At 46.8% G+C, this 27,571-nt stretch overlaps 1 protein-coding gene across 10 annotated transcripts in view; it reads left to right on the top strand.

The window, feature by feature from the left end:
* bltp1 (bridge-like lipid transfer protein family member 1) overlaps window positions 1-27,571 on the top strand; it is an 85,813-nt gene that overhangs the window by 3,657 nt on the left and 54,585 nt on the right. For all 10 annotated transcript variants that reach the window (XM_086275276.1, XM_086275277.1, XM_086275284.1 and 7 more), the window contains exons 2-21: window positions 406-541; window positions 1,204-1,320; window positions 2,865-2,943; window positions 3,039-3,103; window positions 3,302-3,476; window positions 9,657-9,738; window positions 9,824-10,017; window positions 10,546-10,625; window positions 10,838-10,988; window positions 11,883-12,039; window positions 12,459-12,537; window positions 15,129-15,220; window positions 15,404-15,521; window positions 15,644-15,799; window positions 16,436-16,533; window positions 16,738-16,922; window positions 24,635-24,741; window positions 24,842-25,050; window positions 25,216-25,434; window positions 25,763-25,900. In XM_086275276.1, coding sequence (XP_086131402.1) covers window positions 436-541; window positions 1,204-1,320; window positions 2,865-2,943; window positions 3,039-3,103; window positions 3,302-3,476; window positions 9,657-9,738; window positions 9,824-10,017; window positions 10,546-10,625; window positions 10,838-10,988; window positions 11,883-12,039; window positions 12,459-12,537; window positions 15,129-15,220; window positions 15,404-15,521; window positions 15,644-15,799; window positions 16,436-16,533; window positions 16,738-16,922; window positions 24,635-24,741; window positions 24,842-25,050; window positions 25,216-25,434; window positions 25,763-25,900 — 2,607 coding nt within the window. In that variant the 5' untranslated portion in view covers window positions 406-435. The remainder of the gene's footprint in view (window positions 1-405; window positions 542-1,203; window positions 1,321-2,864; window positions 2,944-3,038; window positions 3,104-3,301; window positions 3,477-9,656; window positions 9,739-9,823; window positions 10,018-10,545; window positions 10,626-10,837; window positions 10,989-11,882; window positions 12,040-12,458; window positions 12,538-15,128; window positions 15,221-15,403; window positions 15,522-15,643; window positions 15,800-16,435; window positions 16,534-16,737; window positions 16,923-24,634; window positions 24,742-24,841; window positions 25,051-25,215; window positions 25,435-25,762; window positions 25,901-27,571) is intronic.

The following is a 27,571-nucleotide window of genomic DNA, read 5'->3' as shown; positions in this document are numbered from 1 at the left end:
TAAAACTTCCAAAGCTTGTTCAGAATTTATTCTTCACGGATGTGCAAAATGTTCATGTAGTGACCACTAATACCATCCCGTGCTTCCACAGATGCTGGCTTTCAAATTGTGCACTGAGAAAGTGGAAGGCCCCTTTGGAAATCTGGAACTCTATGTACCAAAACAGTTCCTGTGATTTCCAAGAATAATTTTAAGTTGTTGACTCACCCCCCTGAGGAGGCAGCTGTGCGGATGCAGAGACGTTTCTAAAGGGGAAAAAAAAAGTTTAATCTTGTATTTATCTGCATGATGGTTATAACAAGTCACTATTGATAGTATTTGTCTTTCTCTGCAGTGATGTAGTTCATTGCATACTTAAACATGTTCATGTGCCAGTGAAACTAATTTGACATTTGATCATTTCAGTTTTAGACACCTGACTGCGAGCCTGTAGCCATGGATGGACATGCTGCCAAAACCAATGAAAGCACCTTCCCCAGCTTTGTGGATCTGGATAATTTCCTTACCAAGCATGATTCCAACTTCATCTGGCTTCTTGTTGGTCAGTAGTTAAAAATTTTATGGAGACACTTAATTTGTATGTGTTCCAAATATTGGCTTTGCAGCAGTAATATTATTTCAGTCAATGCATCTTTATGAGAGTGCAATTTAATTCACTTCACTGCACACGAAGGGCATTTTTTTGGCCTTTATACTCGGTGTTGAATGCATAGCAATGATTCAGCTCAGTTTACAGTACGTTTATGTGTTCTCTTGACATGTTGGACATTTTATTGTACTGAGCTCTAGGACTGAGTATAGTCCTAGATAAACGTTTTAAAAGCAGGTGTCCTTTGAATTTAAGCTTAATCCATGTCTGGATTCAGTCATTAAGGAATATATACCCCATCTTTTTATAGAGAAGAGCAGGTTCACCTGAATTTGCACTAAAGCAGGTGAAATGGAGTGTATATGAATTCCATCTGCATTACCAATTATAGTGCCTAAGGAAACAGAGTACTTTCAGGTGGGGTTCCTAATGTGTTACTAGTACTCATGCTGTGCTGTTGCAGAATTTGACCCAACAGAGATTAATCAAGCATTGTGATTATATTTGAAAGTGTTGGCCTACTAAATTGTTATGTTTACAAGCAGACAGAAGCTTCTGTAACTCTTAAAATTAATTTTACTGACTGAAATCATGTTCTTTCTTTCCCCTTTCAGCCACCATTCTGTCCTGTGGATGGATTATCTATTTAACTTATTACAACTCACGCAACATTGGCCTCATTCTCACCCTCATCATCAACAGACTCTACAAGGATGGCTACATTCACATCGGTGTGTTCATCAGGAGCTCTGTCGCACAGTGATGAATAGGGAGGAGGAAGCGTTCAGTTGAAGGCGTTAACTCAATCTGCTGAATATTTCATGATGAGCCAGGTTCTCTCAGTGATTATATCCACAGCATCTGAGCAAACAATACCAGACTTTCTAAACATGGGTGACACAATCCACAATCCAATGAAACCTTACTTAGTTTTTAGGATGTGAGCTTCTCTTTCAAAAACGCATATCAATTAAACACAAACTTGAACCTGACTGACAGCATGAATGAGAAATGCAAAATGACAACAAAGGCAGCATGAAAGTTTAATGAGAAGAGCAAGGCGTAGTTGACATCTCTTTGCCAACATATGCTGGTACAAACTGAGCAGTCACCCTTTTGTTTGCGATTGACTTTTCTATCCAGATAAAGAGAATGTATACTTTTTACTGACATATTTGTGTCAGGTGTTAAGCAGGTTCAAACATGCCTCAGGTGTGTTTCGCTATCATTTAGCTTCAACTCAATCCTGCATGAATTTACAGGAAGGCATTAGCCTTTGTGGTTCTGTGTGGATTTTTGGAGCGAGTTAGACATTGTCTCGTCAGTCAGTGGAAAGGAATTTCACCAGTGTGAGGAAGCTTTACATTGGATGATAATGCATGAAGCACTCAGGTGCTGTCGCTCTGTTTGCATGAAGTAATTGAAACTGAGAAAGACATGTTATGAGCCAAAAGAGATTATTAACAGGAAATCAAATTCATCCTTCTCACTCAGTGACAGACTCAGACCCACTTGCTGATTTAGATCGTAATTAAGATTGTTTTTGGGGTGTTTTTTCTCTCTCTCTTTGATAAGAGTGAAAGTGCGATTAAATATCCCAGCAACACCCATGCTGCTGTTATTGTACCAGAGCTTTTATAATTCTGTAATTGCAGTTTTGTAAGGCAAGGCAAGGCAAATTTATTTGTATAGCACAATTCAACAACAAGGTGATTCAAAGTGCTTTACAGAGACATTAGAAACAAAAACAAATAAAAAGCATGATTTAAAATTGATTAAAACAAACTAACTAACTAAACACACACATTTCACACCTGTTCGCGCGATCTGAACCCATATCGTAAGGGGAGCTACCAGTCCTTCTGTGGACGAGCTACTTTCTATTTTAAATTCCCTGAATTTAAAATCTCTAGACCCAGTCTAGACCCAGTTGGGGAGCTACCCAGAGCTCTAATCCCACACCTGTTCGCGCGATCTGAACCCTTATCGTAAGGGGAGCTACCAGTCCTTCTGTGGACGAGCTACTTTCTATTTTAAATTCCCTGAATTTAAAATACTCTCTAGACCCAGTCTAGACCCAGTTGGGGAGCTACCCAGAGCTCTAATCCCACACCTGTAATGATTCATTTAACTGGTTAAGCTTGAATTGAAGACATTGCAATCAAATCCAAAGAAATTTGCAGGATGTTACTAGTACGGTTTAATAGTAAAACCAACACTTTATGTTGCCATTTTAAAACATGCTTACACTGTTCAACTTTGCCTTTGTGCACAGGCTCCTTCTCCTTCTCTGTTCTGTCAGGGAAGGTCATGTTCAGAGATGTCTACTACATCAACCAAGACATGTCTATCAGGTAATCTGACCGATGTTTCTGTTGTTGCTTCTCCTCCATCCGTCCCACTCTTATCTTATAATTTGCATGCTGATTGTTGTTTGTGTGTGTTACAGGATACAGGATGGCTTTCTCATATTTCGTTGGTGGAAAATGTATAATCCAAAACAGAAACAACATGGTGAGTAGAGAAGTATTTGATGACTGCTTAGATTAAACTTTTAAATGCATATGTTAGTCCACCACAGAAAAAATATATGTATATATTGGAAATCTTGGGTTATCTATGTTTGACTATCAAGATGCAACTTTTCTAACTGAGTTAGTTTCATGTGGCAACATCACCTTGAGTTCTGAGTTGTCTCTGTTTTTGCATCAGATCCCAAGGCAGAGACGAGGCTTTACGTGACTGTCAACGGCTTTGAGTTCCATGTCTATAACCGGACTGACCTCTACGCACGACTGCAGGAGACCTTTGGACTGGAACCCACGCTTCAAAGGCCCAAAAAAGATGAAGAGAGGGGGCGAGAGGACAGAAACAAGACACTGGAAAGGTATAACTACGGCATCATCGGGCAACTTTGCTTTTTATCCAGTGTTAAAATTCTTTGTAAGACATGAGTCTTATTTGAAGTTTCTAAGTTGTTAATTGCTCTAGTTGTGTTACCTTAAAATCAAATAAAAATGCCTTTGGATGATTTGTCAGTTTTTAGCTATATCTGAAACAAAAAGAACACATGCAACAGTCTAAATGCTTGTTTACCTTTTTAAAAAAAAGTGTATATTTTGTTTTTTAATTGTGATAACATTTTTGGGAGTACAGCTTTTTATATTTTCTCAGCATGTCTGTATGGTTTCAGTTCAGCAGAACGGTTAGTTATGTCTATAACTTCTGTTCCCTGAAGGAGAGGAACGAGGTACAACACATAAGTATGGGATATCACGCCCTCGCGTGTCCTGGCTGAAGAAACCTTTATTCACGCCTTTACGGCAGATGACGTGTGATGACACGCGCAAGGCCCCGCCCGCACATATAGCCGCTGCCATCACCGTCATCCCTCAGTTCGATAGCCGCTCTTCACCGAGCCAACTGCTCAGTGGGGCCACCCTGTGTTGTACCTCGTTCCTCTCCTTCAGGGAACAGAAGTTATAGACATAACTAACCGTTCCCTTTCAGTCGATTCACTCGGTACAACACATAAGTATGGGACCTATATACACGCCCCGCAGAGCAGCCACCGAACCGGAACGGGACCACCACATCCTCAGTGAGTGGTAGACCCAGCAGAAAGGACAGCATGAGCCACCGAAGGGGCTGTAACGTCCAACCGATAAAACCGCACAAAAGTGTGCGGCGACGCCCAATTAGCCGCTGCACAAATATCAGCCACAGGCACCCCTCTAAAAAGAGCCCATGAGGTCGCCATCCCCCTGGTGGAATGAGCTCCCACCCCGTGGGGCAACGCAAAACCTCCGGTGCTGTATGCCAGCGAGATAGCTTCTACAATCCAGTGGGACAGCCTCTGTCTGGACAGAGCTCTACCTCTATTCGGATTAGCGAAGCAGACAAACAACTGGTCACACAAACGCACATCCCGAGTGCGCTCAATGTAGGTGCGTAGCGCACGCACCGGACAAAGAGAATGCACCCTCCTCTGCTCCTCAGATTCAAAAGGAGGGGAGCAAAAGCTCAGCAACTCAAACTCCATTGAACTATAAGATGCCGGCATGACCTTGGGAAGATAGGCGGCATTCGGACGCAATACGACCTTGCGGCCATCAGGAGAAAACTGTGTGCAGGCAGGATGCACAGACAGCGCATGAAGGTCCCCCACTCGCTTCGCCGAGGCCAAAGCGAGAAGTAATGCGGTCTTATACGAAAGAAGTTTCATATCCACCGACTCAACGGGTTCAAACGGAGGGCCACAAAGGGCCTCCAGCACCAAAGACAAGTCCCAAGCAGGGACACTGGACTTAAGCACGGGCCTCAGCCGGCGAACCCCTTTCAGAAAACGCACGGCGAGGGGATGCGCACCTGGTGTCACCCCGTCAAAACCGATATGACAAGCAGATATAGCCGCTAAATAAACCTTGATCGTCGAAAACGAAAGGCCTTTATCCAACAGCTCCTGCAGGAATGTCAAAACATCCACAATAGAGCACTGAAATGGGAGAGTGTGGCGGTCCTGGCACCATCGCTCGAAGGCTCGCCATTTGTAAGCGTACAAGCCTCTAGTAGACGAGGCCCTGGCGCTCTGAATCGTCGCTACCACACTAGGTGGCAGACCCTTAGCAACCAAGTTTAACCTCTCAGCAGGTAAGCATGAAGGTGCCACAGATCCGGGCGCGGATGAAACACTTCCCCCCCCGCCTGAGAGAGGAGATCCCTGCGGAGAGGAAGCTGCCAAGGACTTGCTGCAAGCAGGCTGATTATTTCTGCATACCACGACTTCGCGGGCCACCAAGGGGCCACCAGGATCAGAGAGAGGGAATGCCGACGCACCCTCTCCAGAATTGGAGATATCATTTCCACTGGGGGAAATGCATACAGGAGCACGTCTGGCCATTGGTGCGCTAGCGCGTCCAAGCCCAAGGGTGCATCGTGGTCGATTATGGAGAAGTACAGGGGGCAGTGAGCATTCACCCTGGAAGCAAAAAGATCTATTTGCGCCTCGCCAAATAGATCCCAAATCTGAGCCACTATTGAAGGGTGTAACCTCCATTCTCTCACCAGAGGACCCCCCCTGGAGAGAAGGTCCGGCCCCAGGTTCAGGTGGCCCGGGACATGGGTGGCTCTCAGAGTCAGAAAATGAACACTGCACCATAACAGCAGAGAGCGAGACAGCTGCAACAGGGGAAGAGAGCGTGTTCCTCCCTGCCTGTTTATATAAGACACCACTGTTGAATTGTCCGTCCTGACTAAGACATGCTGGCCCTGCAGGACTGGACGGAAACGCTTTAGAGCTAAGAACACTGCTAACAGCTCTAAGTGGTTGATGTGCAGCTGGCGCTGAGCCGCGGACCAGATCCCTCTCACTGACGCACCCTCGCACAGCGCTCCCCACCCACTTAGGGAAGCATCTGTGGACACCACCTTGCGAAACAACACCCTCCCAATCCGAGAGCCCTGGTGCAGTAGCCCGGGCTCCCTCCAAGGACGGAGAGCTAGCATGCAAGACGCAGTTACCGGCAGCCTCCTCCGGAGGTGACGCGAAGCACACAAACGGTGAGAGAGAGTCCAGCGTTGAAACGCTCTCATTTTCAACAGCCCAAGCGGCACTACGGCGATCATAGATGCCATCATGCCCAACAAGCGCAATATCGTCTGGAAACGCAGTCTGCGTCCCAGCTGAAATTGAGCGAGGCAGCGATGAAACGCGGCCACTCTGTGCTCTGACAACCGTGCGCGGCTGGAAAGAGAGCATATTTCCAGACCGAGAAAAGCGATCTGTTGACCTGGGATTAGCGAGCTCTTCTGAAAGTTCACAGAGAACCCCAGTGTCTGAATGTGTGACAGAACCCGCGACAGCTGCGTCTCCGCCTGTTCTCTGGAGCAAGCCACGAGAGCCCAGTCGTCCAGGTAGGCCAAGATGCGGATGCCCCTCTTCCTGAGGGGCGCTAGCGCTGCCTCGGCACATTTCGTAAAGGTGCGGGGAGCGAGCGACAGCCCGAACGGCAGCACTAGGTATTCGTAGGCTACGCCCTCGAATGCAAACCTCAGAAACTGCCTGTGTTTCGGGTGTATAGCGACATGAAAATAAGCATCTGTTAGATCGATTGTCGCAAACCAATCTCCCGGGCCGACTGCACTCAGGAGCTGTCTGAGTGTTAGCATCTTGAACCTGTACGTTCGTAGGTACGTGTTCAAGACTCGGAGGTCGAGGATGGGACGAAGCCCTCCCCCTTTCTTCGGAATGACAAAATAACGGCTGTACCAACCTTTGTCCGTCTCCGAAGCGGGGACCACCCGTATTGCTCTCTTCTGTAATAGCGCCTGTATTTCCTCTCTGAGTACCAAGGCTGCCTCGGGGTTGACAATCGTGTTCACGACTCTTTGGAAACGAGGCGGCTTGACCCGGAACTGCAACCGGTAACCCATGGCAACGGTTTGCAGCACCCACGGAGAGGGGGCGCAAGCGCGCCACTGAGGGAAGTGAGCAGCCAGCCGGCTGGCCTGCAGCACTGACGGCGGGGCGCCGTCGCCCCCCAGTGTGTCTGCAGGGGACTGCATCCCCTGCCTGACCTGGCTCATTTCGCCTGCAGGTTGAGCATTTGAGATTGTTTGAGAGTAAACCACACTCTTTATTGATTGCAACATGGGAACATGTACATTTATACATTTTGTTGGGTGCACCTTTTCCGGGGCATAACAATGAAAAACAGCGGGAACACTCGATGTGGTCGCTTGAACATTCAACACATCTGAACCGTGTGCAGGGGTTATGTGCTTGGGAGACCGCGATAGGGAAGTGCAGCGCCTTCTGGGGCTGACAACCTGAACAGAACTTAAGCGGCACCTCTTGTGCGGCAACAGAGGGGTAAGAGCAGCGTCTCCCTGCTGCCGGATCCCTTCCCCACTCGCAATCACAGCTAGGAGGGCTGAGGCTTCTTCCTCCTGGGCGTCGGGTCCCGTCGGGGGCCCGGGGGAGGGCCTTTGCCCCAGGCCGACTGGCGTGGAGCTCGGGCCGGAGTACGTGCTCTCGCCGGCGGCCCTCCCACTCCAGCAGTGGGCGCCGGTCTCTTGCCAGCTGTCAGAGGAGCGGCGGGCCTGTGAGAGCTAGCAGTGGGCTTGGGCTGGGGCTGGCGTCTGGGGATGATGTCGCGCAGAGCTTCCGTCTGCTTCTTCCTCAGATCGAATCTAGCCTGAATGGCTTCAAGTGAATGTCCGAATAACCCAGCCGCAGACACTGGTGCGTCCAGATACACAGCTCTGTCTCTATCAGGGACGTCGGAGAGGGTCAGCCACAGGTGCCTCTGCGCCACCACTGTCGAAGCCATCCCTCTGCCCAGGGAGAGCGCTGCACAGCGAGACGCACGGAGGATGTAATCCGTGGTGACTCTAACCTCGTTAAGAAGAGGTGACAGCGGGCTGTCCTCCGGAACCAGCGATCCAAGCTCCGCCAGGCACATTGCTTGGTACGTCTGGAGCATGGTGACGGAGCTCATGGCTCGAGCGGTGCCGGCCTGAGCCCGATAAATCTTCTCCAGCTGCGAGGCCGAGAATCTGCAGTGCTTGGACGGCAGAGTTGCGGGGCCACCGACACCATGGTTATGGGACGGGGCCAGATAAGCAGCCAGAGACGGCTCCATAGGGGGTGGGTTAGCTAAACCAGCTCCCTCGGCGCCGTCCAATTCCATGTACTGTCCATAGCCGGGCACAGTGACGCGGGTAGACAGAGGTTTGTCCCATGACGCTGTTAGCTCGCAGAGAAAGTCTGGGAACATGGGGAGGCAGTTTTTGGCCGTTGCGGGCTCCGGTGGAAGGAAAAAACCCGCAAACCGCGACGGCTTCCGAGCTGGTGGAGGAGAGGGCCAGTCCACCTGCAGCTTCTCAGCGGCACGGCGAAACAGGGAGAAAAGAGAGGTGTCATCGTGGCCGACCGGCGCAGCAGCGGCGGCATATTGGGTCGACAATGAGCTCTCCTGCTCATCCTCCGACAAACCATGGATGTCCAGGCCGATGTCCAGCACGTCATCGTCTTCCTGGGGAGCGCTGGCGGGCTTCAACCCAGGCTGAAGCCCGTCAGCGCTCCTGCATGGTCCGTCATCGGCTAACCCGTCAACGTATTCCATGTGGTCAGCCCAGCTAATCGCGGGGACATCGACCTGAAAATTTTCGTCTTCGGACTCGGACGAAGCCGGGGCTCCAGACTCGGAAAGAAGAGGGTCATGCCGTGCGACAGCCGAGCGTCCCAGCACTCTTTCCACAAACGTCACCCGTCTTTCCAGGGTCGAGCGTCGGAGCTGGCGACAAAACGCACAAGCTTCGGGCTCCGTCAACGCTCTCCTAGCGTGGACGATCCCCAGGCAGACAGGGCAGGCATCGTGCTGGTCGCTGTCGTGCAAAGAGAAACCACATCCCTGAGGACAGGGGCGAACAGAAGATTTCTGCTTTGCTCGCTTCGGTTTGGAGTCCATTCCCAAAACGCAAAGCGAAACGCTGCACAAGAAAAACTTGAAAATAGCGCTCCGCGGGCAGCCTACGCACCAGCTGGGCGGTGGAGGCTAACACCAACAGGGGCAGTTAAGCTAGGTTCAAGTTGGCAGACAACGGAGCTAACTAGCAGTAGCTAGCTAGCCCAACTCAGCAGAGGTGTTCTCAGCGAGGTGAAGAGCGTAAGAACTGAGGGATGACGGTGATGGCAGCGGCTATATGTGCGGGCGGGGCCTTGCGCGTGTCATCACACGTCATCTGCCGTAAAGGCGTGAATAAAGGTTTCTTCAGCCAGGACACGCGAGGGCGTGATATCCCATACTTATGTGTTGTACCGAGTGAATCGACTGAAAGGGAACAGAAATGAGTGAAAGAGCACATTCAGTGGTTGTGAATGATAAACAGCTGCTGAAAAAGTTGCATAATGTCACACCCTTTTCTATCTGTTGTTACCAAGTGGATTAGAAGTGCAGACAGAACAGAGCTACTGTCGTTTCCTGCTGACAGTCAAATTAGTTGAACTGACTAGAATCACACCTCTACTTAAAGATTGTGAAACTGTCTTCTGTTTCTTGTGTAGTGTCAACATTAAAGCTGAAAGTCAGGATCCCTCATCATCTTGGCGGTCCCTCATTCCCGTCATCAAAGTTAACATCAGCACTGTAAGTACCTAAGAACATCTCAAAACCTTTTAGAGGCATGTAATACAATTTAATAAAAAAATAATGTGTGTTTGCTGTCTTGTAGGGCCGCTTAGCATTTGGGAACCACTACCTTCCACAGACTCTGTGCATGAACTTTGAGGATGCCTGCCTGACGTATGCCACCAAACCTCCCTCCAGCCACTTGGACCAGTACATGCACATTGTCAAAGGCTCACTGGAGAATGTGCGGGTCATGCTGGTTCCCAGTCCTCGCTACCTGGGCATGCAGAATGACGAGTGAGTTCAAGTCATCTAACAAAGATAAGCACATAAACAGTATTTCTCTGTTTACAGTGTTGTTGATAATAAAACTTTTTACCTCAAAGCATTTTTAGAGGAGTTGTAGCCCAAAAAATAACTCGGCTTGAAGAATATCCTATTTCTTTATTTCCACGTATTTCTTTAAGCATATTATAATGACTAGTGCTAGTTCTCCGTAGTGCTTCTCATCTATCCTGCCGCATGCATATCTATGGTGTGAATCTTAAGAACAGACAGGATGAGACTGGGTTTGTATTTTTCATCTAGTTTGTACAAAACACAAGTAGAAGATTTTTGTTACCTTGGAATAATTTTATTTTAATGACTGCTGTTTTTTACTCAATTACGCTGCCAAGTGAATGTCGCTCTTTCAAGTACACTGAGACTGAATTGCATTGCATTAAAGATCATGGGTTTACAGTATAGAAGAATAGGCCACAGAGTTCCAAGTCTCTGTTTAACATATTTGCCCCCGAATTGTCATTTTGTGAATTTCTCATCTAGACCCCCCAGACTGATGGGAGAGGGCTTTGTTGTGATGCAGTCCAATGATGTTGACATCTACTATTACCAAGATGAACCAGGTAAGCTCATGCATGCACACATCCGCTGAGATTTCTGTGCTAAGACATTAACATGAATAACTGATAGCTGCTGACACTAAATGTAAAATTTGCCAGCCAGTATGCTGTCTCTATTAAAGTATATTCTTGATTGTTTTTAGTGCAGTTGTGTATTTTTGTTCAGCCTTCTGCTGATACCCAGGTTTTGACGTTTTCACTGTGTATGTGTCCAGGTCTGGTTCCTGTCGAGCAGGAGAGTGGCGAGGAAGCAGAGACGAGCAGTGAGGATGATAAGCTGCAGGACCTGCCTCCTTGCTGGGGTCTGGACATCGTCTGTGGGAAAGGAACTGACTTCAACTATGGGCCCTGGGCAGACCGGCAGAGGTGAGCACAGATGGACAAAACAAAATCAGCATGAAACCTGAACTAATAGGTTTTTAGAGTACAAGCTGACAGTTGGAGGTATTAGTTTTAAAGACATCTCTGTTTTTAATTGTAGTTCATACAGGTCCTGCTCAGGATTTTGTCACTGTAATACCACAAACTTATTATTGCACACACAGAATTTCCTTGGGTGAGCTGCCCAGACATATTAATCCTGGCTCAGTTATACTTTCAAGCATATTTACAGTGATGTGGTATGAACTGGAGAACTGGAGCGTAACTCCTTTTCATGTGTTGTTGAGCTCACCAAGGCTACCGAGTAAAAGCGTCATCAGCTGCACACCAAGAAGTTGGAGATTGTCTGTGGAGGCCATCACAAAGTACTAGGCATTAAAAACGTCTGCAAGCAGTAGGCTGCGCACTGATGTTGTGTCCATCTCTTTATTGCCTTAAATCTCTGAACATTATGTGAAATCCTTACTGTTCCTGTGTACACATAAAAAGCTCTTTGTTGCTTGGTTGCTGAAGTTGTTTTCAGGGTCGTTATGCACTTCCATATTTTAGATTTCATTCCAACTAAAACATGAATGAATGTGTTTGAGATGATGACCTATTGCTCACGAACCAGGAAAGAAATTAAATCCAGCTTCAGTATTTGCAGAGGGCTGGCTTCTGGAAGGCAGCCAATCAAAACTGATTGGGTTTGGTTTTGATTGATGACAGAAAGAAAACTCCTGATTTACTGGACAGTTTAGTTTAGAGATGTGCCAGTAGAAACTGGTTGAAGGGGGGGGGGTGTCATCAAGTCTTTTATTCTAACACCCCGATGGTATGATTAGTTCACACTTGTAAGTATTTAGACTTGGCTCTATAATATGATTTTACCTTCTTCAGGGACTGTCTGTGGAAGTTCTTCCTGCCTGCAGACTACCAGGCCATGAAGGCAACTGAGGTGGCACAGCCGGGAAAACCCAGGCAGATCCAGGCCTTCGAGCTTCGCATGAACATCATTGCTGACGCCACCATCGATCTGCTTTTCACCAAAAACAGGGTGACTCTTGCTCTCTCTCCTGTCTGCTTTTTTTCCCCCTGCCAAACTCTTTGATCTGTCTTCGTCTCCCTGCTGTTCTCCTCTCCTCTTTATATCTCACCATGTTTGAGCTATTGATATTGGTTCATGTTTTATGCTTTTTCATATTTTCTTCCTGGAGCAGTGCAGGGATCTTCACAAAGCATGTGAAGTGCATACTAAATAACACCATTAATACACGTTGAATAAAAGCCTAAAATTGCTTGAGTCAGGAAAGATTGTCATTTTATTACATCTTTTGAACACATTTCTCTTCAGATTAGGTGATGTTTTTCTTTCTTGTATTTTTATTCTCTGAAGCGCCCACTCATAATTTGACAGCATGTATGATATTGCTGCTTGCTTTCTCTCTTCTGATACGTCTTCATCCCTGTTACTAGGAAACCAATGCCATTCATGTGAATGTAGGTGCAGGCTCTTACCTGGAAGTCAACATCCCCATGACTGTGGGAGAGAATGGTAAGTGTGTGTTTCACTGAAATAACAGCAGTAGACCAAAGTATGAGTGTTCACATCAGCAAATATCCCCCTGGCTCAAGGTCAGCCCTGGTTAATGTAGACGCACGCAGCAGTTTTCTCATCATGTAGTAATCATCTTTTACACTTAATAATGGCTGAACTGCTACTGTGATAAGCAGCTTTATCAGATCTCACTAGAAGTTCATTTAAGTGTACAGCGATGGATTCTTCAAGCTGCTTATAGTATGGCTAATGATGAAGATGAGGGTATCTCTGTTTTTATTATTATTTCAGATATTTATTACCATTGATATTCATCAAATTCATTTCTCAATAGGGCTGCCAGAAACGATTATTTTGATAGTCGACTAGTCACTGATTATTTTTGCGATTAGTCGACTAATCAGATCATGCATCTATTGGACATAAAACGTACAGCTTATTGCACCAGCATGCGTCTGCTCTTATATAACTATCATTAGCTTACAGCTTTAAGTGTTTAAGGAATGTGCTAACTAAAAATAAAGACAAAATGATAGTTTATTAAATGTTAATTACATTTGCAGATTGTTTCGGTGGAGTTTAATAAACTGAGCCGTCTGCTCCTTGCGATCTAAAATATAACAGCACAGTATATTCTCGAGCATCTCACACTTCTGATAATCAGCTGTCTGCTTGACGTTTATTCAGCTGTGTAAAAACTACAACTTTAATCTCAGCCAAACCGATTTACTCAGGAACAAATAAAATACTGAAAAAAGCCAAACAATAACATTTGTAAGTTATCTAAGTGACATATATGTTTCACCTGAGTAGCGAAAGACGGCAGTGGGTTTGAAAACGATTTGCCGGGAGTCCGGTGTTTTCACTGGCTCTAGTGAGCCTTGAACCCCGGCTAGCTATCGAGCTGGTGGGTAACAGACATCTCCGAAAACGTCGGAGCGCTTTTGCAAATACGTGGTGTCTTGATAAACTGAGCAGATATTTGAGGTTTACACAGCTACATTCTCGCCTGAAAATATGTTAAACTTTACTTTGTGACCCAAAAAGAATAATAAGAGTAATATTAAAACTAACTAGCTGTCGCCATTGTTGACAACTGTTCTGGGCCGCGCTATGAATTATGGGACACAGCTTCTTCTTCGGGGTTTAACGGCAGCTGGCATCCTTGTACACGCAGTGCTGCCATCTTCTGTTTCAGTCAGTTATTACACTCTTAAATCCTACTACTCATTCCTGCATCTTTTGTGATCTTACAAAGCTTCAAACAACGCGTCGACTATTAAATTAGTCGTAGACGATTTTAATAGTCGACGTAATCGTGACTAGTCGACTAATCGTGGCAGCCCTATTTCTCAATAATGTTTAAGTGTGCTAAATTTAATTTTGCAGTTTCTGCTGGCAGTTATTTAATAAATCATAATTTACTTTTTTCCTAAACATGATTTTTTTCTTAAAGTGAACCAATGTAGTAAATTGTGCAACATCCTCCATATAATTTAAATTCAATTTAGGGGCTGTAATGATTTAAACTATTAAAATCTTTGGTACGTTAGTGTGTAGAGTGTAGGTTTACTATTATGGAAATCATTCTTATAAATTGCACTGTAAAAATTCTAAAATTACATTACGTGCACTTTTGTTTTGTGATATTACTCAGCTTACTATGACCTAGAGATTGTTTTCTTTTCCTTTTTTCTGTAACTAAACTTTTAAATACAAAGTTTAGTTACATAATGCATCTTATTACAACACTAATCTTATGAATGATTTCACAAATATAAAAATAGTTTGAAAAACAAAATGAAGACATTTAAACGAGAGTAAATAACAGTTGTTTTAACTCAACTCCTGCTTCCTTATTTAGTAAATGACTAATCGCTTATTAAAGATTGCTGAATGATTGCCTAAAGTGATCACTTATTGGTGTATGTGAGGTTAACCATGCAATGCTAAGCTGCAACTACTCAGCTCCTCTCTTCTGTGCGTTGCACACAGACTGAGGCTTGCCAACATTTGTTAAGTCATGGCCTGTAAGGAACATTGTTAACAACTATTTGCCTTAGGACTTGTGTAACTGTAAAGTTAAGGTTTTATCATTCAGAATCATTGTTTTGTACTGAGTAAAAAGGACAATCAGACCTGGCCACGTTGAAATCATAGAGTTGACCATGAACTCCTCTGTATACCAAAGTATTCTAGAGTCAAATGTGAGGCCATCAAACAGCTGGGTCATGCAACAGGACAGTCATTCCCACCACAGTTGTAAAACTACAAGTTAAAAAAGAAAAGAATCAAGGTTGCAACGGCCCAGTCAAAGTTCAGACCTCAGCACGACTGAAAAACTGCATAAACGAATGACAATGAACTAAAGCAACATTATAAAACTCCTCCACAGCCAAACCTTTGTCTCACCTTGAAAGCACCCATAGTTTTTGAGATGTAACGATTTGTCACACAGAGCAGATGAAATTATGTCAGTGCTCACCTCTGTTCCCGGAAGTTAACATAAGCAGCTTTGGTAAATAACAGTGTTTCCAAGAACTTAACCGTAGGTCTAGCTTTTGAAAGATGATTGCTTTTGCCTTCAGGATACTCTCCCACCATCAAAGGTCAGCTGCTTCATGTGGACACCACCAGCAGCATGCAGTACAGGACCCTTCTGGAGGCTGAGATGTTGGCTGTAAGTAGCAGGCAATCAGCAACGAAGCTTTTCATTTGACGTTTTGGAGAGATTCTCGAAAGTTATTACATTTCCTTCAGCATTCAAGGAGAGCGGAGCCAAAGCAGACACCAGTGTTGCATACACACAAGGTGCCTCAAAGGTTAAAATTTGTTTTGTCTTTCCCATTTTTTTATTTTTTAGTTCCACGTGATAGCCAGCTACCCCCGGGTATGGAACATGCCCCAGTCGTGGCAGTGTGAGATTGAGGTGTACAAGGCCACGTACCATTTCATCTACGCCCAGAAAAGCTTCTTCACTGGTGAGCAAGATTTCAGATTCTTTTATTTGGCCATGTGCGTATTGACACATCAGGAAATCCCAAACAATCTTGAAAGAAATGTGTCTACGAGAATCACTTTTTCTTTTCCCTTTCTTTTTTAGATTTGATCCAGGATTGGGCGAGTGACAGCGCCCCCGATATCTACTCTTTTGTGCCGTATTCCTGGAAGTTCAAGATCCTTTTCCACCAGTTTGAGATGATCTGGGCAGCAAACCAACACAACTGGATTGACTGTTCCACCAAACAACAGGAGAATGGTAAGACAGATCCACCGAACAGCTGATGTTCATTTTAAATGAAATGTTTTCAAGAAATCACTTTTAATTTGTTTAAAAAACATCTTGAGCAGTTGTGCTTTCTGGAGGTGCTGCAGCCATTGAGTAACTGTCACTTTACGGGTCGAGCATTCATTCTCGGCAAGTTAAAGTAGTTAAAATGAAATGAAGGGTACTGTACGGTTATAAAAAGATGAGATTGATAGGGCGTTTTAGATGCTTAATTAGATAAGCCTAGAAGTTTAAAAACCTCATACTGAATATTTACTGCAAATGTGTTTAACGATGTCCTGTACCTTTCTGCGTGTGTCATTTTAAAGGAAGTTATGTGTATTTGAAATAACACAGAGCCTTTGTAATAACAGTGATACAGTTCTACAGTGTGTCAAATAAACCTGCTGTTTATGCTTGTCGTGTCTACGCTGTGAGATAAGTATAAGAAAAACATCCAGGTAGAGCACGAAGGCAATCGACGCTTTAGTACCTCTTTAACGTTGGCAGCTAATGTCCAAGGCATTTTAACTCTATTAAGTCATGATACATCTTACAGTATATGTATACTCTACTTAATCCTAGGAGGACAGCAAACTAATCAATTGCATTATTGATCTTCTATAGTGTACCTAGCAGCCTGCGGCGAGACGCTCAATATAGACTTCACTTTGCCTTTCAATGAGTTTGTTCCAACCACCTGCCATACCCGCTTCAGCTTAAAGGTGAGTGAATCGGTTTATAGTTTATTCCAAAAATAAATATCCAATAGAGAACTATTTTTTTTATGTAGTTGTAAAGGATTTTCTTGTTTAAAAAACATTTCAAAGCAGTATTTTATAGATACAGATTTATTTGCTCTTTACTCACAAATGTGACTCCAGAAGATGTGTAGGTGCATTAATGTTCGCGTACTTTGTCCTCCTCAGGCGGAAGATACAGACATGCGACTTTCCCTGCCAGAGTGCCATCCGAGCCGCTGCCCCCTGCTCACCCTGGCCAAAGACTACCAGAACATGAAGCTGCCCCCAGACATGTTCATGCCGGGGGAGAATCAAGGAGCTCCTCCTCCCAAAGCCGCCAAGTCGAGGTGGAGGAACATCACCCGCGCAGAGTGAGTTAAGGCCAGGAATCATTTCTCTCTAGTTGTGGGGGAACAAAGTGAGTGCGTTAGCAAAGAGTATGATGACTCACCACCGTAACATCTCTTACTTCTGAGGTAAAAAGATAGTAGGTGGTAATTTCAAGTAAGAGTAGCACTAACCTGCACTTTTCATGCTGTGGTCTGATCAGTTGTTGCTGCCATGTTGGTTTGAAGTGACATGAAGTAGACTTTGTTTTAATGGAGCTCGTTTCTACTCAGAAAAGGGACCTTTTGAGAAGCATGAATACATCTTATGCAAGATGAAGCTGCAGTTGTGTGCCATTTAAGTCAAAAGTAGTAAATACAGACATTAAAAATTAAAAATAAGCCTTGCACTGTTGCAGTCATATCTTGTTATTTCATGAACAGTAATTGTAAAAGCGTGGATAGTTTACAGATATCACATCTCGCAAACCCTCCGTTTTTTTTTTTTTGTTTTGTTTTAACCCCCGAGGGTGTTTCTATTCTCGATTTAGGAAATATCACCACTCTTACTTGCATATCTCGTGTTCTGAGATATTTTAGGGTGTCTTGCATGCACATGTTTAAGGGCTGCACATCAAATTTTTAGTGATGTTCAAAGCAGAGTAATGCGCGGGCTGTTCCAAAAGCTTCAGTTTGTATTTCTTGAAGTAGGTGATGGGGGATTCTGAGGTCTCCTTTTTTTTCTTTACGCCATTTCTTTTTATTTATTTATTTTAGTTTATTCACTGCATGAATTAAGATTTGAATCCAGAAATGGCGTGATACATGTTTTCCTTTTTGTTTTGTTTGCTGTGGAACAACCTCAAAGATTTTATACCCACATTTTTAAAAAGGCAGCAAACTGTTCTTGTCATCAACTGTTATCCTTTTCTCTCCCCACGGAGCTTTGTTTTAATACAGTGCCTCAATTCTTACCTGCATCTGGTCACAGCACTTGTTTCCAAAATGATTCTACCTTCTGTGCAGATGTTGTTTTCTTCTGATGACATAAAGAAGTGGGGTGCTGCTGCTGTACTATCTAAATGTTCTTATATGTGTAAGCCTTACCCAAGCATTGTACTGGTCTGAGGTGGAGAGGAGAGAGCGGAGCGGGAAAAGAGAAACTGCGATTAATGGTCAATCTATTGTTCCCTTTCAGTCGATTCACTCGGTACAACACATAAGTATGGGATATCACGCCCTCGCGTGTCCTGGCTGAAGAAACCTTTATTCACGCCTTTACGGCAGATGACGTGTGATGACACGCGCAAGGCCCCGCCCGCACATATAGCCGCTGCCATCACCGTCATCCCTCAGTTCTTACGCTCTTCACCTCGCTGAGAACACCTCTGCTGAGTTGGGCTAGCTAGCTACTGCTAGTTAGCTCCGTTGTCTGCCAACTTGAACCTAGCTTAACTGCCCCTGTTGGTGTTAGCCTCCACCGCCCAGCTGGTGCGTAGGCTGCCCGCGGAGCGCTATTTTCAAGTTTTTCTTGTGCAGCGTTTCGCTTTGCGTTTTGGGAATGGACTCCAAACCGAAGCGAGCAAAGCAGAAATCTTCTGTTCGCCCCTGTCCTCAGGGATGTGGTTTCTCTTTGCACGACAGCGACCAGCACGATGCCTGCCCTGTCTGCCTGGGGATCGTCCACGCTAGGAGAGCGTTGACGGAGCCCGAAGCTTGTGCGTTTTGTCGCCAGCTCCGACGCTCGACCCTGGAAAGACGGGTGACGTTTGTGGAAAGAGTGCTGGGACGCTCGGCTGTCGCACGGCATGACCCTCTTCTTTCCGAGTCTGGAGCCCCGGCTTCGTCCGAGTCCGAAGACGAAAATTTTCAGGTCGATGTCCCCGCGATTAGCTGGGCTGACCACATGGAATACGTTGACGGGTTAGCCGATGACGGACCGGAACCATGCAGGAGCGCTGACGGGCTTCAGCCTGGGTTGAAGCCCGCCAGCGCTCCCCAGGAAGACGATGACGTGCTGGACATCGGCCTGGACATCCATGGTTTGTCGGAGGATGAGCAGGAGAGCTCATTGTCGACCCAATATGCCGCCGCTGCTGCGCCGGTCGGCCACGATGACACCTCTCTTTTCTCCCTGTTTCGCCGTGCCGCTGAGAAGCTGCAGGTGGACTGGCCCTCTCCTCCACCAGCTCGGAAGCCGTCGCGGTTTGCGGGTTTTTTCCTTCCACCGGAGCCCGCAACGGCCAAAAACTGCCTCCCCATGTTCCCAGACTTTCTCTGCGAGCTAACAGCGTCATGGGACAAACCTCTGTCTACCCGCGTCACTGTGCCCGGCTATGGACAGTACATGGAATTGGACGGCGCCGAGGGAGCTGGTTTAGCTAACCCACCCCCTATGGAGCCGTCTCTGGCTGCTTATCTGGCCCCGTCCCATAACCATGGTGTCGGTGGCCCCGCATCTCTGCCGTCCAAGCACTGCAGATTCTCGGCCTCGCAGCTGGAGAAGATTTATCGGGCTCAGGCCGGCACCGCTCGAGCCATGAGCTCCGTCACCATGCTCCAGACGTACCAAGCAATGTGCCTGGCGGAGCTTGGATCGCTGGTTCCGGAGGACAGCCCGCTGTCACCTCTTCTTAACGAGGTTAGAGTCACCACGGATTACATCCTCCGTGCGTCTCGCTGTGCAGCGCTCTCCCTGGGCAGAGGGATGGCTTCGACAGTGGTGGCGCAGAGGCACCTGTGGCTGACCCTCTCCGACGTCCCTGATAGAGACAGAGCTGTGTATCTGGACGCACCAGTGTCTGCGGCTGGGTTATTCGGACATTCACTTGAAGCCATTCAGGCTAGATTCGATCTGAGGAAGAAGCAGACGGAAGCTCTGCGCGACATCATCCCCAGACGCCAGCCCCAGCCCAAGCCCACTGCTAGCTCTCACAGGCCCGCCGCTCCTCTGACAGCGGGCAAGAGACCGGCGCCCACTGCTGGAGTGGGAGGGCCGCCGGCGAGAGCACGTACTCCGGCCCGAGCTCCACGCCAGTCGGCCTGGGGCAAAGGCCCTCCCCCGGGCCCCCGACGGGACCCGACGCCCAGGAGGAAGAAGCCTCAGCCCTCCTAGCTGTGATTGCGAGTGGGGAAGGGATCCGGCAGCAGGGAGACGCTGCCCTTACCCCTCTGTTGCCGCACAAGAGGTGCCGCTTAAGTTCTGTTCAGGTTGTCAGCCCCAGAAGGCGCTGCACTTCCCTATCGCGGTCTCCCAAGCACATAACCCCTGCACACGGTTCAGATGTGGTGAATGTTCAAACGACCACATCGAGTGTTCCCGCTGTTTTTCATTGTTATGCCCCGGAAAAGGTGCACCCAACAAAATGTATAAATGTACATGTTCCCATGTTGCGATCAATAAAGAGTGTTGTTTACTCTCAAACAATCTCAAATGCTCAACCTGCAGGCGAAATGAGCCAGGTCAGGCAGGGGATGCAGTCCCCTGCAGACACACTGGGGGGCGACGGCGCCCCGCCGTCAGTGCTGCAGGCCAGCCGGCTGGCTGCTCACTTCCCTCAGTGGCGCGCTTGCGCCCCCTCTCCGTGGGTGCTGCAAACCGTTGCCATGGGTTACCGGTTGCAGTTCCGGGTCAAGCCGCCTCGTTTCCAAAGAGTCGTGAACACGATTGTCAACCCCGAGGCAGCCTTGGTACTCAGAGAGGAAATACAGGCGCTATTACAGAAGAGAGCAATACGGGTGGTCCCCGCTTCGGAGACGGACAAAGGTTGGTACAGCCGTTATTTTGTCATTCCGAAGAAAGGGGGAGGGCTTCGTCCCATCCTCGACCTGCGAGTCTTGAACACGTACCTGCGAACGTACAGGTTCAAGATGCTAACACTCAGACAGCTCCTGAGTGCAGTCGGCCCGGGAGATTGGTTTGCGACAATCGATCTAACAGATGCTTATTTTCATGTCGCTATACACCCGAAACACAGGCAGTTTCTGAGGTTTGCATTCGAGGGCGTAGCCTACGAATACCTAGTGCTGCCGTTCGGGCTGTCGCTCGCTCCCCGCACCTTTACGAAATGTGCCGAGGCAGCGCTAGCGCCCCTCAGGAAGAGGGGCATCCGCATCTTGGCCTACCTGGACGACTGGGCTCTCGTGGCTTGCTCCAGAGAACAGGCGGAGACGCAGCTGTCGCGGGTTCTGTCACACATTCAGACACTGGGGTTCTCTGTGAACTTTCAGAAGAGCTCGCTAATCCCAGGTCAACAGATCGCTTTTCTCGGTCTGGAAATATGCTCTCTTTCCAGCCGCGCACGGTTGTCAGAGCACAGAGTGGCCGCGTTTCATCGCTGCCTCGCTCAATTTCAGCTGGGACGCAGACTGCGTTTCCAGACGATATTGCGCTTGTTGGGCATGATGGCATCTATGATCGCCGTAGTGCCGCTTGGGCTGTTGAAAATGAGAGCGTTTCAACGCTGGACTCTCTCTCACCGTTTGTGTGCTTCGCGTCACCTCCGGAGGAGGCTGCCGGTAACTGCGTCTTGCATGCTAGCTCTCCGTCCTTGGAGGGAGCCCGGGCTACTGCACCAGGGCTCTCGGATTGGGAGGGTGTTGTTTCGCAAGGTGGTGTCCACAGATGCTTCCCTAAGTGGGTGGGGAGCGCTGTGCGAGGGTGCGTCAGTGAGAGGGATCTGGTCCGCGGCTCAGCGCCAGCTGCACATCAACCACTTAGAGCTGTTAGCAGTGTTCTTAGCTCTAAAGCGTTTCCGTCCAGTCCTGCAGGGCCAGCATGTCTTAGTCAGGACGGACAATTCAACAGTGGTGTCTTATATAAACAGGCAGGGAGGAACACGCTCTCTTCCCCTGTTGCAGCTGTCTCGCTCTCTGCTGTTATGGTGCAGTGTTCATTTTCTGACTCTAAGAGCCACCCATGTCCCGGGCCACCTGAACCTGGGGCCGGACCTTCTCTCCAGGGGGGGTCCTCTGGTGAGAGAATGGAGGTTACACCCTTCAATAGTGGCTCAGATTTGGGATCTATTTGGCGAGGCGCAAATAGATCTTTTTGCTTCCAGGGTGAATGCTCACTGCCCCCTGTACTTCTCCATAATCGACCACGATGCACCCTTGGGCTTGGACGCGCTAGCGCACCAATGGCCAGACGTGCTCCTGTATGCATTTCCCCCAGTGGAAATGATATCTCCAATTCTGGAGAGGGTGCGTCGGCATTCCCTCTCTCTGATCCTGGTGGCCCCTTGGTGGCCCGCGAAGTCGTGGTATGCAGAAATAATCAGCCTGCTTGCAGCAAGTCCTTGGCAGCTTCCTCTCCGCAGGGATCTCCTCTCTCAGGCGGGGGGGGGAAGTGTTTCATCCGCGCCCGGATCTGTGGCACCTTCATGCTTACCTGCTGAGAGGTTAAACTTGGTTGCTAAGGGTCTGCCACCTAGTGTGGTAGCGACGATTCAGAGCGCCAGGGCCTCGTCTACTAGAGGCTTGTACGCTTACAAATGGCGAGCCTTCGAGCGATGGTGCCAGGACCGCCACACTCTCCCATTTCAGTGCTCTATTGTGGATGTTTTGACATTCCTGCAGGAGCTGTTGGATAAAGGCCTTTCGTTTTCGACGATCAAGGTTTATTTAGCGGCTATATCTGCTTGTCATATCGGTTTTGACGGGGTGACACCAGGTGCGCATCCCCTCGCCGTGCGTTTTCTGAAAGGGGTTCGCCGGCTGAGGCCCGTGCTTAAGTCCAGTGTCCCGGCTTGGGACTTGTCTTTGGTGCTGGAGGCCCTTTGTGGCCCTCCGTTTGAACCCGTTGAGTCGGTAGATATGAAACTTCTTTCGTATAAGACCGCATTGCTTCTCGCTTTGGCCTCGGCGAAGCGAGTGGGGGACCTTCATGCGCTGTCTGTGCATCCTGCCTGCACACAGTTTTCTCCTGATGGCCGCAAGGTCGTATTGCGTCCGAATGCCGCCTATCTTCCCAAGGTCATGCCTGCATCTTATAGTTCAATGGAGTTTGAGTTGCTGAGCTTTTGCTCCCCTCCTTTTGAATCTGAGGAGCAGAGGAGGGTGCATTCTCTTTGTCCGGTGCGTGCGCTACGCACCTACATTGAGCGCACTCGGGATGTGCGTTTGTGTGACCAGTTGTTTGTCTGCTTCGCTAATCCGAATAGAGGTAGAGCTCTGTCCAGACAGAGGCTGTCCCACTGGATTGTAGAAGCTATCTCGCTGGCATACAGCACCGGAGGTTTTGCGTTGCCCCACGGGGTGGGAGCTCATTCCACCAGGGGGATGGCGACCTCATGGGCTCTTTTTAGAGGGGTGCCTGTGGCTGATATTTGTGCAGCGGCTAATTGGGCGTCGCCGCACACTTTTGTGCGGTTTTATCGGTTGGACGTTACAGCCCCTTCGGTGGCTCATGCTGTCCTTTCTGCTGGGTCTACCACTCACTAAGGATGTGGTGGTCCCGTTCCGGTTCGGTGGCTGCTCTGCGGGGCGTGTATATAGGTCCCATACTTATGTGTTGTACCGAGTGAATCGACTGAAAGGGAACGGTTAGTTATGTCTATAACTTCTGTTCCCTGAAGGAGAGGAACGAGGTACAACACAGGGTGGCCCCACTGAGCAGTTGGCTCGGTGAAGAGCGGCTATCGAACTGAGGGATGACGGTGATGGCAGCGGCTATATGTGCGGGCGGGGCCTTGCGCGTGTCATCACACGTCATCTGCCGTAAAGGCGTGAATAAAGGTTTCTTCAGCCAGGACACGCGAGGGCGTGATATCCCATACTTATGTGTTGTACCTCGTTCCTCTCCTTCAGGGAACAGAAGTTATAGACATAACTAACCGTTTCGTGTACGGCCACAAGCTGTGGGTAGTGACCGAAAGAAAGAAATTGCTGAAATGAGCTTTCACCAAAGGGTATCTGTGGCTCTCGGTTAGCAGTAAGGTGAAGAACTCGGTCATTCGAGAGGAGCTCAGAGTAGAGCAGCTGCTCCTCCACATCAAAAGGAGGCAGCTGAGGTGCTTCAGGTGTCTGAGTACTATGCCCCCCCAGATGAGGTATTTCAGTTGTGGCAAACCTGCCCAGGATACACTGGAGATATTGTCTCTTGGCTGTCATGGGAAAGTCTCTGTCCAGTTAGAGGGGTTGGTGCAGGTGACTGAGGAGACGAAGGTCTGGTTAGACTCCTAGCCCCACAAAGATGTATGTATGGATGTGTAGCAAGGTTTAAAAGCTAACTTACCTATTTATCAAGCTTCAAATTTATCTTGTATTGTGATATTTTGTACAGTAAATGCTTTACTTGTCAAAACTCATCAGGTTATGTGTTTTGCTCACATTAGAGCTGTGTGAGATTAGTGTTGACAAACTAGGAATTGAGCCTGGGCTTGTTATGCAAATGTGTAAACCACTCGGTCAGTGGGAGTTTAAAGAGATTGTAAAGATCCTTTGCTATTTAGGCAGCACATGCACATGCCTTGTGCACTGGGTACATGATAACCAACATCCAGATCATTTATTATACATGACCCACAGGCGCAGCACTGTCAGACACCCAATAACCCCCTGGGAGGTTACGATCGAATACTTTCTGAGCCGGCACGCTGTGTGCTACCGAGAAATCAGGCGTGACCTATTTGCTGCGTCTGCTGTGTCCTCGGATGAACGGGTCATGAAGCAAACGATAAAGTGTAAAATCCATCTGAAATGGTGATAAAGCATTATGACTGTGCTCTGAGTGTCCGTGTTTCTCGTCCTTACATCAGATCTGGTTGGGTAGATTGCTGGAGTGTGCCCAACTTTTTGCTTATCATTGACTACACCTGGCACCCCATTTATCCCCAGAAGGCTGATGAGCAACTCAAACAGTCATGTAAGCTAACTGCTCAGTATGAGTTCTTTAAAATCTGTCATCATTGTTTACATTCGTGTGTAGATACTGTTGTTTTACCTCGCTCTGATTATTTTCCCAGTTTCTGAGATGGAGGAATCCATGCTATCGGCTTTGCGGCCCCCAGAACACACCTCAGTGGCTCACACATCTGCTTCAGCACCCCACAGTCGGGCAACCACTGACCCCTCAGAGCTGCCCCCTGACAGACTTCATGTGGAAATGGAAATGTCACCAGATTCTCAAATAATTCTCTATGGGCCTTTGCTCCGAGCTCTGATTTCCATCAAGGTACCGAAATTCTTACTATGACTTACTATGTAGTCACTGAACCAATTTATTAATAGACACTTCATAACATAAGCACCAAGTAAGCATAAGAGGAATGAAATCATGAAAAAGTTGCCCTTTTTTTTTAAACAATTTTCTAATCCCCCTCATATTTTGTTCTCACAGGAAAATTATTTTGGCGAGGATGACATGTACACAGACTTCGAGGAAGCCGTGTCGAGCCCTGTGTTGTCCACTTCTACTTCCTCGGGCCTTGGCTGGTCTCCACTGGGAATGGAAGACAGCGAACATAAAGAAACCTCAGACATCCATCCCCTTGACCTGCGGCCCTGGGACATCACCGTGCTCATTAACCTCTACAAAGTTCACGGCCGGCTGCCAGTGGTAAGACTGATGACACAAGTAGTTGAGAACGAGAGGTGGGGAGCAGAGTTAGTGCACAGAATATGGTTATGAAGCATTTGCTCACTGCAGTGGGAAACAGTCAAGTGTAAGACGAACAAAATAAGCCATTTTTAAAGTATAGTAATCAGTTACTAAATATTGTGTTTTAATTGGTAAAAGAAAAATGGAAGAATGTAAATTTGCATCAGGTAGACAGATTGTATACCTTCGATAATATACATTAATTATCTTTGATCAGTAGGTTTCCATCAGTGTGTGTCTGTGCTGATGACTCAGTATGTTTGCTTACTGTATCTGGGCTCTACAGCACTGCAGCAGCGAGGGTCCCGAAGCACCATCCGGCTTCTTGGAGCGGCTGTGTTTTGAGATGAAAAAGGGCTACAAGGAGACAAAGCTTCAGCTGCTCCTGTCCCCTGTTCACATCTTTGTCAGTGACAATTACCAGGTATTAGACTCACCTACCTGCTGACGCTGGGCTCCTGTGATTTATGGAGTTTCCTAAATATATAAGTATTAGACTAGATCTGATTGGTCTTAGACACTTCTAGTCCCATCTTTGTGTATTTCCAGCAAACAATTCTTCTATTTCACTCCCTCTACGCCTTTCAGTGACGCAAGGCACCTGCATCTTAGTGCTACACTATTTTTGGACTCCCAGACCACATTCCTATTTAGAGGGCTGTCCTGCAGGAGAGCACAGAGTTACACTTTATCATGTTAATGCAGCTATAGTGAGTAAACATAAATGAATAACTGAAGTTAAAACAGCATTAGAGCACATCTGCTCAACTTCTCAGTATTTCAGCTGAACCTTCAGATTGTTTTTATACAAGCTAAGATTAAGTATCGTCACAACAGGCTAATTTGATACATTAAGTAGATCTTAATCACTGGTTGGTGAATACTATGCAACTCATGTCTACCTTTGTGGTTTTTAAAATATTTTAAAATATTTACAGAAAATGTATATCGTTATCGGGATGATAGATGTCTTATATTGGGATATGAGATTTTGGTCATATCGCACAGCCCTAGTGTCCACACACATGTTTGTTTGTTTTTTGTTTTTTTTTTTTTTCTTCTTCTTCTTCTTCTTCTTCTTCTTCTTCTTCTTCTTCTTCTTCTTCTTCTTCTTCTTCTTCTTCTTCTTCTTCTTCTTCTTCTTCTTCTTCTTCTTCTTCTTCTTCTTCTTCTTCTTCTTCTTCTTCTTCTTCTTCTTCTTCTTCTTCTTCTTCTTCTTCTTCTTCTTCTTCTTCTTCTTCTTCTTCTTCTTCTTCTTCTTCTTCTTCTTCTTCTTCTTCTTCTTCTTCTTCTTCTTCTTCTTCTTCTTCTTCATCATATAGATATACAGCTTTAGTTTAAGAATCTCTGTCCTCATGAAAATCCAAACACCTTTGTCAAGGAAACAACAGGTGATGATATAACCCCTAAGAAATGTTGGCCTATTGGCAGCCTGATGGAGCAGTAACACAGTGCAAAGTCTGATGTCAGATAAGGAGAGGTGTAAGTCTTTGTTTGTCATGTCCACATGTAAATGCAGAAACTGAGTTTGTGAAAATCTCCACACTGGAAGGTGTTTTTCAAAAGCTGTTTACCCAAATGTGGACAATAAACTGAGACGTCCAGGGTGCTGGTGTAATTTACTTTTCTCATACTAATCACATTTGGCCAAAGTTCTTTAACTTAAGCAAATTCTGCCATTTCTTCACTCTTTCCTTTAAACTGACAGCAGTTGTGTTTTGTAGTATTTTCAGTGCAATTTTGCTATTAACTTGAATTTATTCAGATATTACTTGAAACCACTTAAGTCAAGCAACTATATGGCTTTGCATTTTAATTGAGTCAGCAATAAAAAAACAAACTGACTTTTTTTAAAAATTTAGGCTGAAAGGGCAATTCAGTCCTTCAAAAACCATAAAAGCTGCTGTAGATGTTGCATAATGTGAATCGCGCTTGCTATAGCCGCATATTTACATAAGCAGCTGCATATTGTGCAACTGCACAGAATTTGTAATCTTTAGCTGTGTTAGATCCTATTTGCTGCTGAGTTAATAACTTTCACTAATCCTCAACAGAGAATGTGTTTTCATCTCCCTCCCTTGGCTAGATAATATGC

Source organism: Aulonocara sp. 'chitande type north' Nkhata Bay, linkage group LG19 (genome assembly GCF_057382095.1).
Source record: "Aulonocara sp. 'chitande type north' Nkhata Bay isolate Kocher_YH1m ecotype deep benthic linkage group LG19, A_spYH_male_GT1.1, whole genome shotgun sequence".
Taxonomy (NCBI): domain Eukaryota; kingdom Metazoa; phylum Chordata; class Actinopteri; order Cichliformes; family Cichlidae; genus Aulonocara; species Aulonocara sp. 'chitande type north' Nkhata Bay.
The sequence above is the reverse complement of the archived record's forward strand: the minus strand, read 5'-3'. Positions and strand labels throughout refer to the sequence as shown.